Here is a 15,849-nt window from a genome sequence, read left to right on the forward strand (position 1 = left end):
TTCCATTTAAACTCATTTGTGACAGAATTTATGCCTGTCGAGATGCCTACAGGACTAGCAGCTGGTTCTGAATAGTTGTACTGTTTATAATTGTATCCATGATTGGAAAGCTAAGGTTCGCCCTGTTAAAGTTGGCTGCAGAGTCCTCGTAGACAAGTATGTTACCAGGCTGCTTAAAGTCATGGGAGTTTAAGGTCAGGCCCAACATTACCCATCAAAAACCTCTGGAGCTGCTGAAAACACCAAATTAGTGTCTCTGGATCCAGAGGAGATAAATTCGTTACAATTATTATTATTATTATAATTATTTTTAACCCAAAATATAAAATCACAAGTCCACACAAGCAACCACTTGTTGGCTAACATTGACAGAAATACAGTAAAGTGATAGTAAATATAAATGTGCTGAAAATGATGTGTCATAAATAACAGTTAAAGATTTATGAGTCATCCAGACAAAAGTACGGAAGAATTTCTGAAAGTTTGATGAGAGCTGGAAAGTCTGTGTGGAGTTTTTAGGGTCTCTTAATTCATCATTTATTAATTAAAACTGAATCACAATAAAGACAACTCAAATCCATTGAAGTTATTCTGGACATGAAATTTGTACATGGCTTATCCTGTGAACCCACTCTCAAGATGTTTGTCCATCATGAGACAGGTGTCCTTTTAAACTCTCTTTTATCCTGAGGCTGAAGAATTATGAGCTAAGCAGCAACAAATGTCTGTTTAACAGCGCTTCATTCTTGGTTCAGTCGTATGAATTTCAAGGATCAGAGTTTTTTCTGCGTCATCAGGCTTTAATAAGACGCGCTGTCGTTTTACTGAAGCCAGTTGAATAAGGCATCAGGTGACCGGGACACTGCAGTGAGAAAGAGAGTCCCCTTCCGAGGTCAAACTTTTGCTGTTCGTCTGGCAGTCACTTAGAAACCTGCTGCTACCTTCAGAGAAAACGCAGTGCGTGTGTGTTCATGTGTGTGTGTGTGTGTGTGTGTGTGTGTGTGTGTCAGAGAAAGAGAGTTGCCTCGACAGACGCAGTACCAGACGTGCCCGCTCCCTCCTCTCTCACTCTCTCCCTCTCTCTTCCTCTCACACACTCTCGGGAGCAGCGCTTTGACGCACCACGCAGAGTTGGATTATAGTATTGCGCGCTGGTCTTTCACGGGTTTTCCTCACATTAGCTGCATCCTTGCCACCTACCGGCAATTGATATGTTATCGGGATCGATATCTCTCCGGCACGGTGACCTCTGCTGAGCTTTTGGGAGAACCAGCGCTGCCGCTGCTTCTTCGCCGGACGCGTGTTGTGAATTAATAACCAAGACAGCCTTACCTGGAGTGTGTGTTCCCGAACTGTGTGTGTGAGAGTGTGCGTCTTTGGATCATATCAAGGATCGAGGTGTTCCACTGACCAGTCTCCGCGCATATAGGCTACATTTACATACACAGACACAGCACACACCGGGGGGATTTGGGCACCGCATGCCGGGGACATGTGGAAGTTTGCGCTGCTGTAGCGCAGACACAGAGCCGGTCCACCGCCTCGTCGACCTCCCTTCTGCCTGCCCAGGGGAACCAAACTCACGGTTGAGTCTTCACATATTGAAACCCCTCTAAGAGGACCCCAATGTAAATTTAGAACGAGAAAATTCAAAAACACGCGTCTGCAAAGGGACGAAACGGAGGACGGCATCCCGTTGCGTGCAGAGTTTTGGTGAGCTCCGTCGGGGATTTCAGGGCTTTATTTTTTAACGCCCTTGTATTTTCTTAGTGATTTGTGGGTCTCATATTGGCCCCCACTTGCCGCAGTGATGGTGGGAGCTCTGTGCCCCATTGGCCCTGGCCGCTCCCCGGTGACTGTACTGTGGCTGCTGGTGGCCGTTCTGGTCCTGGTCCTGTCCAGCGGAGCGGACGGTCAGCCCTGCCCGGCCCAGTGCTCCTGCACCGGGACTACAGTGGACTGTCACGGCCAAGGGCTTCGCAGCGTGCCCAGGAACATACCCCGCAACACGGAGAGACTGTAAGTACCGGTAGTTGGATATGTACAGGCTACTTAATATTTCTCAACAATTTGGACATATTTCACAGGAAAATCACGAGATTACTATGCATTTCTTTGTGCGTCAGTGATTATGATAAAGTGTGAATTGACCTTATCTTAGTTAGTATTTTTTTTTTTTTAATGCTGCGGTTCTCTTAAAGGCGTTTTAAGTGTTTAAAGAGTTTACTGCACATTTTATTCCAGTAGCCAATTTGATACCCAAAATTACACTGTCACGAGTGGTCAGGAAATTATATCAACATGGTTATCATCACATAATAGTCCCAAAATTGTATAACTCTTGTTTCATTTATTCAGTTTCTTTTAAATGGTACGCAGAAAGCACGGAGGACTTTTTCCTTGGGGACTAATTGCGCAGAGCTTTAAATTTGAACGAACGTGTCCAAACTACACTTAAGGTTCTCTAAACGCCGCTAAATCCAACTCACGTAGATTTTTGGCTGTTATGTAAATCATTAAAAACACCAGACTTCTTGCATATTGCATGTGTTCAATGTGTGGACACGTCAGTGCTGATCGCGGAGCTGAAGTTCGGGGCTGCTGTGGTTGTGTTGGTGGTTTCGCACTGTTGCATTAGCGCAGCCTCCGTAGACCACATCGGTTTGTCTGGAGACCAGCAAGTTAATCAAAAACGGATTTGGACAAGTGGGCTCCGAGTTAAACAGGCCGTATTTTATCAGACGAAGACCCCTTGATGAAATTAACATTTGCCCAGCATAGTGCAGCAGCCACAGCTCCTCTCAATTTCTCTGACGCTCAAAATACAATTGTGCATCTGCCCACGGCACACCAAGTTCAAACAAAAACCTTTTCAGTAACCTGCACACAAGCATTGTGTTTGTTTTTTATTAAAGTATAATTTCAAATGCACTAACAATCCCCTCTTTAATCATCTCACTGTCTAGGGATCTGAATGCAAACAACCTCACTAAAATCACCAAGGCGGATTTTGCAGGACTGAGGCATCTGCGAGTGTTGTAAGTGGCTTTTATCCATTTTATTTTCCCCTGTTTTTTTTCCCCTCCCTTGTTGCATATTTAAAAGGAAAACATCCACATTCTCACGTACAGCTCTGAAGAGCAGCAAATTACATGTCCAATAACTTTCCTCCCTCAAATACCACAACACAGAGACAGTGTTTCTGATGAGTGCTCGGCATCGTCCAGCCCGGGAGCTGCCGCATGCTGCACTGCATCCAGTGGTGGGAAGCAGTGGTTTCATTGAGCCAGTGTGGGTGTCTAAACAGAATAGCTGTGGCACCTGTTAATGCTGTCGTGTTAATCTGCCAGTGGAAGTGTCAGGAGGGGCTTATTTTAACCAGTGGGCCCCAGGGCCCATGTGCTGGAGTGATTAACGGACCGGCAAGGAAGTGATGGAGGGCAAAAAGGGAAGGAGATAGCGGTCATTAGGTGTAACCGCGGAGGGAGGAATGCAGCTGCTGGAAGGGAGTGAAGGGTAGAAGGAAAGGAAAGGAAAAGAAAAGGGAAGGGAAGGAAAGAGTCAAGTAAGAACAGGTTTCTTACCTGGGATGAATCCAGGTAAAGCGTTCCTCTGCACCAGCAGTGGTGGGACAAGGACTGCCTACTTAGATTGTGTCTTGTGTGCTATTCAGCTAAAAGTGAATGGCAGGGAATAAATTGTTGGAATTCCTCCAGAGATTATATCCTTAATTGGGTGGGTATGTTTGTGTGCTCCAGTCTTCACTTTACCGGTTTCCTGTATGTGTTCACCCGATTGCACTGACACACTGTTAACCATTTGAATTTAAATTAGACCTGCAGCAATTACTCAGGTTATTGGCAAGTAATGTAAGTGATCAATTTATTGTAATTTTTTGAAGCAAAATTCTCAAAATCTAGCTTCTTAAATGTGATGATGTGTTGTTATTCTGGTCACAACTGTCATTTTGATGTTATTTTGTGCACTCTGAGGTGTATTTCTCAGTTTTGGCCTTTTCAAAGACCAATTGATAAACCAATAAATTGAAAAAAGAGAAAACATCAGCAGATTAATTCCTATTTTTGATGAACTCACTGCACACAGCTGATGAAAATGTGCATTGTTGCTTGGCTAAGTCAGCACAGTGATCCTGCAGAGTTGTGCCAGTGTAAGTGAATGAGTAGTCACAGCTATGTGGTTAGATGGAGAGTAAATTGGATGATAGATGAGTTGCTGTCCAACTGATGGGCCAGTTTTAAAGTCAATTCTAGGGCTCTATCGACTCGCGGCTGATTGTCTCCTCTCTCTCCCTCGTGCTGTTTCAACATTCTATCACTTTCCATCTCCACCAATCTGCTTTTCTTCTTTTTTCACACCCACTATCTTCTCCATCTCTACATCCCTCTCCTCTCCAGTGTCAATCTCTTTGCCCTATCTCACTCTTTCCTTCTCCTCTTCTCTCTCTTATCTGTGGCCCCATCCGGCCGTCTTTCTCCTTTTCTCTGGCCTCTCATGGTTTCATCGCACAAATCACTCTGTTAGCTCTCACGCTCTATGTGTCTCTCTATCGCTCTCTTCTTCTCCCTCTTCTCTGTTTTTTTCTGTCCAATTCTCATAGTCTCACACTCTCTTGGTGTTTCTCTCTCAGGCAGTTAATGGAGAACAAAATCACAACAATCGAGAGAGGAGCCTTCCAGGACCTGAAAGAGCTGGAGAGACTGTGAGTAACGTTGTTGTGTCAAAGCTGGTGCCATTTTATCCTCTATCACATGCTCTATGAATATACTTCAGGATGCACGCATACTCAAAAGTCTCCCAAGATAACACACATTCATTTTCATGGGCCACCACAGACTGCTGCAATACTGCTTGTTAGAGATTCTCCAAGTCTTTGGAGCTTCACTGTCTGAGTGAATTACTGTGTTCTTCCAAAAGAAATCTCTCATTTGGTGTTTGGATGATGCTAGAGAGCACTGTTTAATCGGTTTGTAGGTCCGAGTTGTAGCAGTAGTTGTGAAAATGTTATCCTAAGTTTCTGACACTAACAGAAATGTGACACCTGCTGACTTTAGCTGCCAAAGCTCTACATGTACCATCGGTGGATATGACTAGTGCGATCTGGGACCACTGTAATGGTTTTTGTCTTAGACAGCCTGAAGTCGTACCAAAAAAGGTATCTTAATGTGTCTGACCACCATTTCCTGTCTTTTCATGTCAATCCCTTGAGTGCATTGTGGCATTCGAGATTGCACTGATTTACTTAAACCTTTCCTTTAACTTCTGACCTCTGTATATCTTCATAGTCATTTAATCTGAATTGTTTTGCCCCCTGCTGACATCTCAGCCCAAGAGGAACATTTTCAAATTGAGTCAAAGGGCAGTAAATGAAGAACAGTCAAATGTTCTTATGGCACCAGGTGGTCAGCATCCAATCATAAGGCTGTTATGGCATAACTAAATCTTTGTAGTCTGTGTGTACGACACTCGTCCTGTGATAAATCTTACCTTCATGAAGGTTATAATGTTCATTGTTTCTCGAAACAAATTTAAAGAGCTGTTAATTCAAATTAATATTCATTCATTCCTTTTGTCGGTTGCAGTTTATTTGCTGTTGAACTGCATAGACCTTTTTACACAGTGGACATTTTGACTCTTCACAACAGGGAAAGCACGGGTGTATTAATGATGGCTGAAGGTGGTCCTTTGTTTGTGTATGCTGGTTCACTAACATGGCTTAGTTGGATGCCTAAATGGAACTGAGCTACCATTAATTCTACTTGTGCTTTCCTTACAATGAGTAGTCAAAATGTCTGCTGTGAAAAAGGTCCGTTGTGTTATACTGACAGGGGTTTCTATTATTTTGACCAGTGCATTTAAATCCTGATGCCATAATTCAGTAAGATTTAATCACCACCCTGCTTAAACTATACATTATAACCTTCATCAAGGTGTGTGTGTGTGTATGTGTGTGTTTGCGTGTGTGTGTTTGTGTTATGTGGCCTGACCTACAGCCAATGACACACTGGAATGCAGCAGACTGTGACCGAGTGTGAGGAGGCTTAGCGACAAGCTTTTAATTAAAGACATATAAAAATCCTCTGTGCTTACACACTTTCACAACAGCAGACATGCCTGCATACACACATAGATATCCACCTGCACACACAGATGTACAGGAGAAGGCTGTTAATCTGTTAGATAGCTGTTTTGGGTAAATTCTTCAAGAGTCATTGGGATGAAAAGGATCAAATATCATGATTCATCAGCTGCTCCTGTCTTGGCCCTGTCATGCCTGTTTTTTTTATGCTCTTTGCTGCACTATAGCTGCTCTTTGTTGACACAGAGAGACACTCTGCGCACCACTATAGGGAATCTGCTGGTGTTTCTCATGCAGCCAGCGCTGGGCTCTGTCCAGCTAAGCAGTTCTGGGAATTACTGCCCTGAGCCACAGACAAAGAGGACAAAATCTAACTGCATATGATCTGGATTTAACAGTAAACTTTGGTAGTGATTACTGTTGCTACGAAGAGATGGTGCGAGCTGGTAAATACCCACTGTCACACACATATATATGAGACAAACAGGTGTCAACACATACGGTGTAGCCTGTCTGTAAACAATAGCAGACAACGTCTTACATATCTATTATCAAATTATGCACACTGTTGTCTCTTTTGCTCTGTCTTGTCTCTGATGGCAACAAACACGTTTGACAGCAGCTAACTTTCTGACACAACATGGCTATCTTCTGTTGTCCCCTCGAGAGTGTTCAACTGTAATTTAGCATCTCTAGCTTGGCATGTTCACAAACACAAAGATGGAGTCAGTCATCAATGCCCCCCCGCAGCTGTCAGACAAAGGCACGTCTCTGGAGTCTGGAGTCTGGGGGCTCATTTCAAAGGCCTTCGTCCTCTTGGGGGCTGGAGGGGGCCTGCTGGGCACCGCTGCCCAGAGGAGAGGGCCCTAAGCTGGGCTGACGGATCCACAGTGACTGCCCCCCACAGGGGGAGAAAACGGTTCCCCTTCTCATCCCTTTTTGCGACAGGCCCTGCAGGGCCGGGCAGGGCCGGGTCAGGTGTGGGGCAGTAGCCTGGGGGGTGTGGAGGAGGGGTAGGTGGTCGAAGGAGGTGGTGTGGAGATAGGCATGTCACAGCACACAATGTGCACATACACAAACACGTGCTTGTGTTTTGATACACTCATGCATGCGCATTCGCTTATGCAAGACTGCTCTGTCAGTACTGGTTTTATCTTGATTCTGTGGCCCCCCAAACGCACTCACGCCTTCTGTCTTTCTTTCATTCATTCTTTAACCTCTCCTCATGGTTTTGCTCCATATTCACCCATCTGGTTCTCGCTCTCTATTGTCCCATGCATATAGGAATGTCATACATTCCTCACCCTCACCCTGTGGGCACAGAATAGGAAAGAGAGGAGTTCCTGATCCTCTTATCCTCCACTCACATATGACTGGTTTATAGTCCCAATTCAAGCTCTGTGGGACTGAAGGAGATAACAGCCACAGACATGCGGAGAGAACCAAATAGTAATTACAGGTGTTGAGATAATGATCTCAGAGAACAGAAATCAGGTAAAGCCTTAGATAATTAGCCTGTAATTGAGTGATCACATTTTCAAAGATCTTTTTAACAGCAATGAATAATTGTAAAACCGATTACAGGTAGTGAGGTGTGTCTATCAACAGCGATTACAGACGAGACAATGAAGCCTCAAACCGAATGATCATCTTGTAATATGTGGACAATCTGAACAGCAGTAGATAATTGTAACAGTGACCTCAGATAGCGGGATATGGATTTCAAAGAAAAACCCTGGATTAGTGCTAAATGAAAAGCGCTAAAGCCTGTGAGTGATAACATTGTTCTCACTGATCATTTCAGAGCAACGTTTTTTTTTTTCTTTTCATTTTTTACTGAGCAGCAGAGCTTGAAATTATCTGCTCTGTGAAGACACAGAGCAATTTTTACTACAGCAGTTCTGTCTAGAAAGTCATTGGAGATAGATTTTCCCTGACTCCCTCTGTCGCAGATGACATTTGTTATATTTGTTGGTAAACGCCAGTTTGTGCAAAGTTTACAGGAAAAGCTCCCCACTACTGCTGAATGTGAAGGATTTTTGGCTGATAGCAAAGGAATTTACTGGTCAGCTGATAAGACTGGATTTCTGCATTTCTGTGTTTTAAGGCAGCGATAGTAATCAGTGTTTAAATAACACATCAGATTAGACACCATACATTTTTGGTGGATGATGGATCTCGCTTCATTTCAGAAGTTGTGAAGCTGTGGAGCAACAGCATGAACCGTTGAATCAGACATACACCCTGGTCAGTTTGAAGTGGTTTTGGAGTGAAGAAAGTTTTTTTTGGATCATGGAAATGTTCACAAGGTTTTGGTTATAACTATGGGGTTTTTAGTACAAAATGTGTACAATGGCAGCTGCAGCATTGGTGGAGTAATAATTGGTTTCTGAGTTAGTTTGTTATTTCCTTTCCAGCCAGTGTCTGCAGGCCTGTCGTACTACACATAGCACAGAGGTGTTAGGACAGCGTGTGTGTTTCTGACTTTATATTTGTGTGAGTATTCATATGTGTGTGTGTGTGTGTGTGTGTGTGTGTGTGTGTGTGTGTGTGTGTGTATACAAAGATTTGGCTCGCTGTGCTTGCATGTTTGCGAGAACGTGTGTGTGTTTACTGTGCGGTTTGTGGCGCTCCAGCATCTGTTTATGACTGCAGGGATTATCACCACGCTGCAGTGTGACATTAGCTTGTTGGAGTGACCCTCACACCTCAGACTACTTGCTGCTCAGTCTTCATTCACTTTCAGCCAGACTTTGACTAATGAGACATGACTGTGGTAGTACTCTGAGGCTGTTTACAGTATGTGAGCGTGCACACACACACACACACACACACACACACACACACACACACACACACACACACACACACACACACACACACACACACACATGAAGACAAAGATACATTCCTTCAGGTCTAGAAACCAGAAGGCCCATCTAGGGGTGGGCACTGTAAACTAAATCAGGCCATAAATTTGGTGGTATGGGGCTGTAGTTCATGGTCCACACTTTTCCCAGTACAAATAACTCTTAAATAAATAAATCCGCAAAACAAACACAGACAACCAGATTCATTATTTGAGTTGGTAGCCATCACTTTTAGATGAACAATGGAGCTGTTTTGAAGGCGAATTTCACTTATGACAAAAAAACAAAACTCAGAAACAATTGCAATGTGATAACTCTGTTGCAAATAGTTGGTTGTTGAGCTGTTGACCTTGTAAATTATGCTATTTTACTCATCTGAATGAAACCATATGAACAACCCCAAATTGAAACCACCACTGAAGTTCAGACAGAATCATCAACAGTGAATGTCACAGTGTTATGAAAAGTGATGCAAACGGAGCTACGGATGCTCAGAAAAAGTAAACAAACTATCAGAAGAGAACAAAATTATTTTGAGAAGCAAAGTGTGCAGCAATTGTAAAATTAAATTGAATATCTTTGTAGGGATTTGGAGATTTTAACAGATTAATCGGTCATGAAAATAATTGTCAGTTGCTGCTCTTGTGGTCATTAATTGGCTACTTCACTGTATGTGGAGCTTCTCATCACGAGGTGTAGAATTTGCAGTGTTAGATGTCATATTTATTTTATTTCTTTAACAACTATTTAGGTTAAAGCAAAAGTAGCAGCACATGAAATACTGTATAGCAGAAAATAACACGATTTCACGATTTAACTTCCATATTGTCTAATTTTAAATTTTGATGTCCTTTTTGATTATAAAGCAGGTCTAGGTGCTGCATAGATACTGTAAAAGTGTAAAAATGCTCAGTCTATGAAGATATTCACACCACCTGTTTTCAGCAACTGTCCCTCTAAATTAGCTTTTTGGACTTCTGTAAGTTTGTGATATGACACACTCACACTCATGGCGTATGTCTGCCGTCAGCACAGCCCCACTGTCCAACCTTATATGTAAAGAAAAGACAGAGCAGTCATTCCATTGCAACGCTAGCAAGCAACAAGACCAAAGAAAACTGTGGGCATGGCGTGGGCGACTGTCACTCAGAAAAGAGTTAGCCAACCAGAATAGAGGGTCATTTATATCATTACACCTTAAAGACACAATCACAAAACAGCCTAATCTTCATACAGCTCCAGAGAAAAGCTGCAGAGATTAGATGAAAAATTATATTGAAAGGGTTTTTTGGTGCCACAAAACCACAAATACATTTATGGCTATTAAGACTGCAAATAAAGAATAAGAAAAATATAAAATATGGGACCTTTAACCATTCCTTTGTGATGCAACTTTGTGATACATGAACAACTAAACCCAGAAAAAGACTGTGCATAAGAAGCCTAATTTGTGAAATTGATGTATCAAGCTAAATATGATGATTAATGTGATAATCAGGCTGCTACTCCAATTATTAAAATAATGAAGTGAATATAAAATCGCTGACACCTCAGAGGTGCTATGCAGCCGACTGGATTTGATCTCTGTGTCTTAACTTCATTTTCAGAGACTCCTAGTCTGACCGCATTGCATCTATTTTGAGGGGATGAGCTCATACCACCTCTTTGGTGTCCCTCCTTCTCCCCACCTCCAACACCGGTCCGTGCACTCTCCCAGGGGATGTCTAGCCCACTAATGGGTGCTCATTGCTGGGCAGGACCTACAGGGGGAGTGGGCCTCTCCGTGGGATCATGTGGGGCTCTTAGCTGCCAGAGCCAGCGTTATCGGAAGTGGAGTGAATAATTTAGAAACATCATTTCTGCGGGATGTTAAATATTTAAGCAGCCTCTGATGTAACCGTGGAGTATGAATGTGCATAGACAAGTGCGCGCATGTTTGTGCACTCGTGGATGGAAGATGGACACAGAAAGGGTGACGTTATTTAATCTGAGAGAATGGAAGAGAGGTTCCTAAAGTTTTCTAAACTTTTGAATGGAGAAAAATCGGTGGTGTTTCAGGGATTCTTGTGGGTTTGTGTGTGTAAACTGTGGATGGATAGTCAGGACTGCACTTTTCTTATTAGTTCGAAGTCATTCTCATTTCGCCTTGCTTTTTGCCTCTCTTCATTCCTGTCCAGTAGCAGCCAACACAGCATTTGTCGCTGGGCCTGTCAGTGTGTGTTTGTGTGTCAGGGTTAAACTGTTTCAGCAGCCTGTCTCTCATTGTGTCACTCTGTTGCCTCGCTCTCCTCTGACTCACATCAAGGCCCAACCACACACACACCAACAGACACCGGCACACAAACCTCTTCATTCCACTCAACAGGGTTAAATGATCGCACCCAGATTATTAAACTCAGCAGAGTTCTCTCAACTCCTCTGTGTGTGTGTGTGTGTGTGTGTGTGTGTGTGTGTGTGTGTGTGTGTGTGTGTGTGTGTGTGTGATGATGGGTTGTTGTGAGTTCTTCCCCTGTGAGGGCCTTGTTTACTCAGTGGGGTCCTTTTCACACATTCGGTAGCCCGGCCAGACTGCCTGTTTGTTTTTCCCACATCGTCTCCTCTCCTCCTTCTTTGTGATAAAAATGCCCCCCCACCTCCCCTTCATCCGAACCCCTTCCCTCGTCTTCCTCCCCCTACATTCCCTGCGTCCTTCTCGAGTTCACTGTTAGTCTGGCAGCCATGTTTTACCCCTTAAATCACAGATAACCTCGAATGTTTTCTTTTTTTTTGCATATCCTTCCGTGAACATGCGTGTGTATTTCCATCAATCACCTTTTTCTCTTACACTTCCCAGACCCGCACGGCATTGCAGTCAAAACTGCACAATATATTTTGATGTGGAGATCAGGAAACACAAATCTCAATTTAACATGCTGATTATACACACATGTAACCGCTTCACCCTCACTGTTTGGATGGAGCTAGGTAGAGTTTATTCCCTAATTTATGTCATGTTTTTGCAGGCGCCTGAATCGGAATAATCTGGCCGTCTTTCCCGAGCTGCTTTTCCTTGGAACAACAAAGCTTTACAGACTGTAAGTCATGTTTTCATTCATCTTTCCTTGTCCATCACTCAGTTGTTAATTGAAATATTGTACATTTACTCATATGTTTTTTTTTAACAAGAGCACTTAAGATTTAAGATTATCCAGATAAAGTGTTAATGTCTGTAATGGTCTGTTTGTGTGTATCACTTCAAGCTTGTACATTTCATTGACTGTGGCTGAAAATGACATGAAGAAGTATGTTACAAATGCTGTGAAGTAGAAAAAATGATGTGGTTTTGAGTGTGATACAGCCTTTGTGTTTCACTTGGATGAAAGAGTGAGAGTAGTGAGAGTACAGATTTTACATGGCTCTCTCCATAGAAGCCAGTTCAGTAGCTAATGGAGATTAGCACTCCAACAGCTGCTGCCCACTGGGAGAAGTGTGTGTGTGTGTGTGTGTGTGTGTGTGTGTGTGTGTGTGTGTGTGTGTGTGTGTGTGTGCGTGTGCGTGTGCGTGTGTGAGTGAGGATGGAGAGGAGAAAGCGAGCATGACAGGCCAAGAGAGGTACAAGTAGCGAAATGTGGAAACAGGTTTCTCTTCTGAAGTTACGTGTTGTGTTTCACGGGCAGAAAATAGTTTTAGTTACAGAACATAAATGTTCTAGCTTGCGTTCAAACCAATGAACCACTGTTTGTTGTCTTCGAGCACCTTCCTCGCTTCACTCACTGCCCAGTCGTCTGCACTGTAAACTGAGCTATGGATTTCCAGTACTGCAGGGCTGGGCCACTTCGCTGCTGAAACTGTGGGAACTACCTTCCTGTCACGGTCATTTGTGGTCTCAGGGAATAATTATGGTCACACATATTTATATGTGTGGCTGAATATATTTATCTAAAACAATATTGAAATGCTCATATGATTCAGAGAGTGTGTGAAAGTTGTTTATGTTCTGTGGCTGCTTCGGTGGTTGGCTGGGCTTGACCTGTAGTGTCTAAGTGTGTGTGTCTGTGTGTGCATGTCCTGCAATTACACTGTGTTTCTCAAGGCCGAGAGTTGGCATTTTGCTCAGCGTGTGGGCCGAGGTAAAAATACAACTCGGATATATTGCTCTCAGCTCAGCCTGTCACAGACAAGCTACTTCAGTGTATGTGTGTTTGTGTAAGCCTCCCCTCTCCAGGTGGATGTGTTTAGCAGAGGGTCTCTTGTTGGCTGCACACACTCATTAAACAAGCACAGTTCATTCAGCATAACAGTATGAATGATGTTGTATTATAATTGTGTTTGTTTCCACTGAAGTGGAATAGAATATAAAACCCACAGTGAACACACAAAGAAACCAAATTCTAACTTCTACAGAAAATTGATATATGACAATAAAAGAAAAATTGCCAATCTGGTGTCCATGCAGTGGAGCAGATTATTTAGATTTATGAAGGTTATTCTGCATGAATGACAACCACAGAGGCTGGGCCAATAGTATTTAGGGCTGTTTGTTCAATATTAAATCTTGTGCCTACGTCTACACCCCCTACAGTGTATTTTTATTTTTATAAATTCCTGAGAACCTCTGAAGTGGACTCTTGTTAGGTTTTACATTGAGGCTTGTTGGTATGTGCTAACTCGACCCGCTTTGGTTCTTGCGACAGTACTGCTATAAATGAAAACTTGCTCAACCTGCTATTATGAAAATTACGTTTTCACTTTTTTAGGGCCTGGAAAATCTGTGCATGCATGTGTGTGTGTGAGTATTGACTGTATGCATTTAACCTTCATTCAGTGCAGTGGTTTTAGGGCTTTCAGGGCTAAATTAAACCGGTCTGAGGTCAGGTGTAAGAAATGTCTTTGAACTCCGCTGTTGTTAAATCCAAATACATGTTTGAGGATTATTTCAACCTGAATCATGTTTACCTGCTTTAGTAAGTGTGACATACTTTACGACTGGTGTTGTGCCATGTGTTATTTATACTACAAAAACACATAGTTAATGTGAGAGAATGATCTCCATTTTTGTTAATTAACAAATCACAAAGTTAACAAATCCCATTTTTTTCTTAAAGCCACTTTAGTCTTGTTTTATTATCATTAAAGAGCCTTTTAGTTCATTTAGTTTATGAGAAGTAGGGGAATATATTATGCACAGCCATGAAGGAAAACACAACTTAGTTTTCTATTATGGTTCCATTCAGTTATGCAGGGATCTCAAAGTGCTTTGATGAGCCCAAAAGCAGGAGCATAGCGAAGTTGTTGTCATTGTGGTGTTTTTAGCCAAATTTTAAGACCATTTGAGGATATTATCATACTTGCATGCTAAATCAATGTTATGTCACTGGATGGGGATCAGTGGGTGCCATGGATATCTGTGCATTTTTGTCCCAACTCATCAAGTAGATATTTAGATATAACATAAAAGATTTGATGTTGGTGGTGTCAAAAGAATTCAGACAACCAACCAGAGACGTTTTCTGTCTGGACCAGCAGCCTGACTAACAGACCTTCATTGTTCTCAGTGGAGTTGTTCCATCAGCACGGCTGAAGACAAATGTAATTCAGCAGTGAAGATTCAGCGGATATCCACAGATTTTGGATATAATCAGTGTTAATTTTTCCTCATTATGTTAAAAAAAAAACAACCTTGGCAGAATTTCCATTCGCTAAAGAAAACAATTTTCTCATGCAAATTAGCTGTGTATGAGCATAATTTCTAGGAGACAGGTTTTGAATTTAGCGAGCATGGCATGAACAGATGATATGCAAACAAAAAAAGAGAGCAGTAAGTGCGAGTTCCTATAAAAACCTGTGTCCTCTTTATCATTCCCATTTAAAACACCTGCCCCCCGCCCCCCCCGTGCCCCACATTACATACACTCACAGCCTCCCCCAACAAGCCAGGGCCCAGACTCTATTAGGTTACGTGGACACACACATCTGGAGACACCATGTAGTGGGCATATCCCCAAAAACTATCTGTGTGTGTTCGTCTCTGACACACACATACACACACACACACACACACACACACACACACACACACACACACACACACACACACACACACACACACACACACACACAGCCCTTCTATTTCCACTTGCCCAATTGTTGAACACTGTATCCCCGCTGCAGTAATAAAGAGGACCACAGCTGTAACTGTTTGTTTTGAGAGAAGAGAGCAACGAGACACTCTGAACAGTGACTCAAACACAAGCTAGTTCATTATAAAGTCTCTGTTAAACAAGATGGGCTAGTAAAATCTCACTGCGTTGGACAATAACCAAGACTTACCTGAGCCAAAGAAATCACAAGTTTGGACCATGAGATCAGAAAACACACACACACACACACATACACACTTATGCACATGTTTAGGTTTACGTCATGCTGACAGTGCTTTAATGATAAACTGTGAAGCTGTGACTGCTCTCCACTGATCTTTTGCCCATCATTGATCTCAACTGACTCCACGATAAACAAAATTAGAAACACACTAATAAAAAGAATATCAAATAAATAATATTTATTTGTTCTGTTCATTAAATCATTTTGATCCTCTAGATTCCCTTTCTCCAGTCAATAGAGCAATTAAACAAATTAAGTACCCTATAGTTAAGTGAAGAAAAAAAAATAAGTTACTCTCTGGCAGTGAGAGGCTAAGACTGATAGTTACTGCCCATATTTATTTGACTTATAAAGATTAGAAACCAAGTTAGAAAGGAACATCACTCCTATTTACTTAATTTTCTTTACTCGGTTGGATTTAAAGATATATTTCTGATATGGTCAAAGAATGTAAGTAGATACTTAAGATCTTAGGTACACAATAAGCACAACGGTGCCTTGAGTCTGGACCGAAAACAG

The 15,849-nt window shown here is 42.4% G+C and overlaps 1 protein-coding gene across 1 annotated transcript in view; it reads left to right on the plus strand.

Moving 5' to 3' along the window:
* The first annotated feature begins 1,111 nt into the window (after window positions 1-1,111).
* Window positions 1,112-15,849, plus strand: part of slit2 (slit homolog 2 (Drosophila)) — an 88,706-nt gene continuing 73,968 nt past the window's right edge. Inside the window, 4 exon segments of the mRNA XM_069167388.1 lie at window positions 1,112-2,019; window positions 2,967-3,038; window positions 4,649-4,720; window positions 11,970-12,041. Of these exon segments, the coding sequence (XP_069023489.1) occupies window positions 1,811-2,019; window positions 2,967-3,038; window positions 4,649-4,720; window positions 11,970-12,041 (425 nt within the window). The 5' untranslated portion in view covers window positions 1,112-1,810.

The sequence above is a fragment of the Embiotoca jacksoni genome, unplaced genomic scaffold (assembly GCF_022577435.1).
Source record: "Embiotoca jacksoni isolate LCO1_2020_lvr unplaced genomic scaffold, fEmbJac1.0.p SCAF_4, whole genome shotgun sequence".
Lineage (NCBI taxonomy): Eukaryota > Metazoa > Chordata > Actinopteri > Embiotocidae > Embiotoca > Embiotoca jacksoni.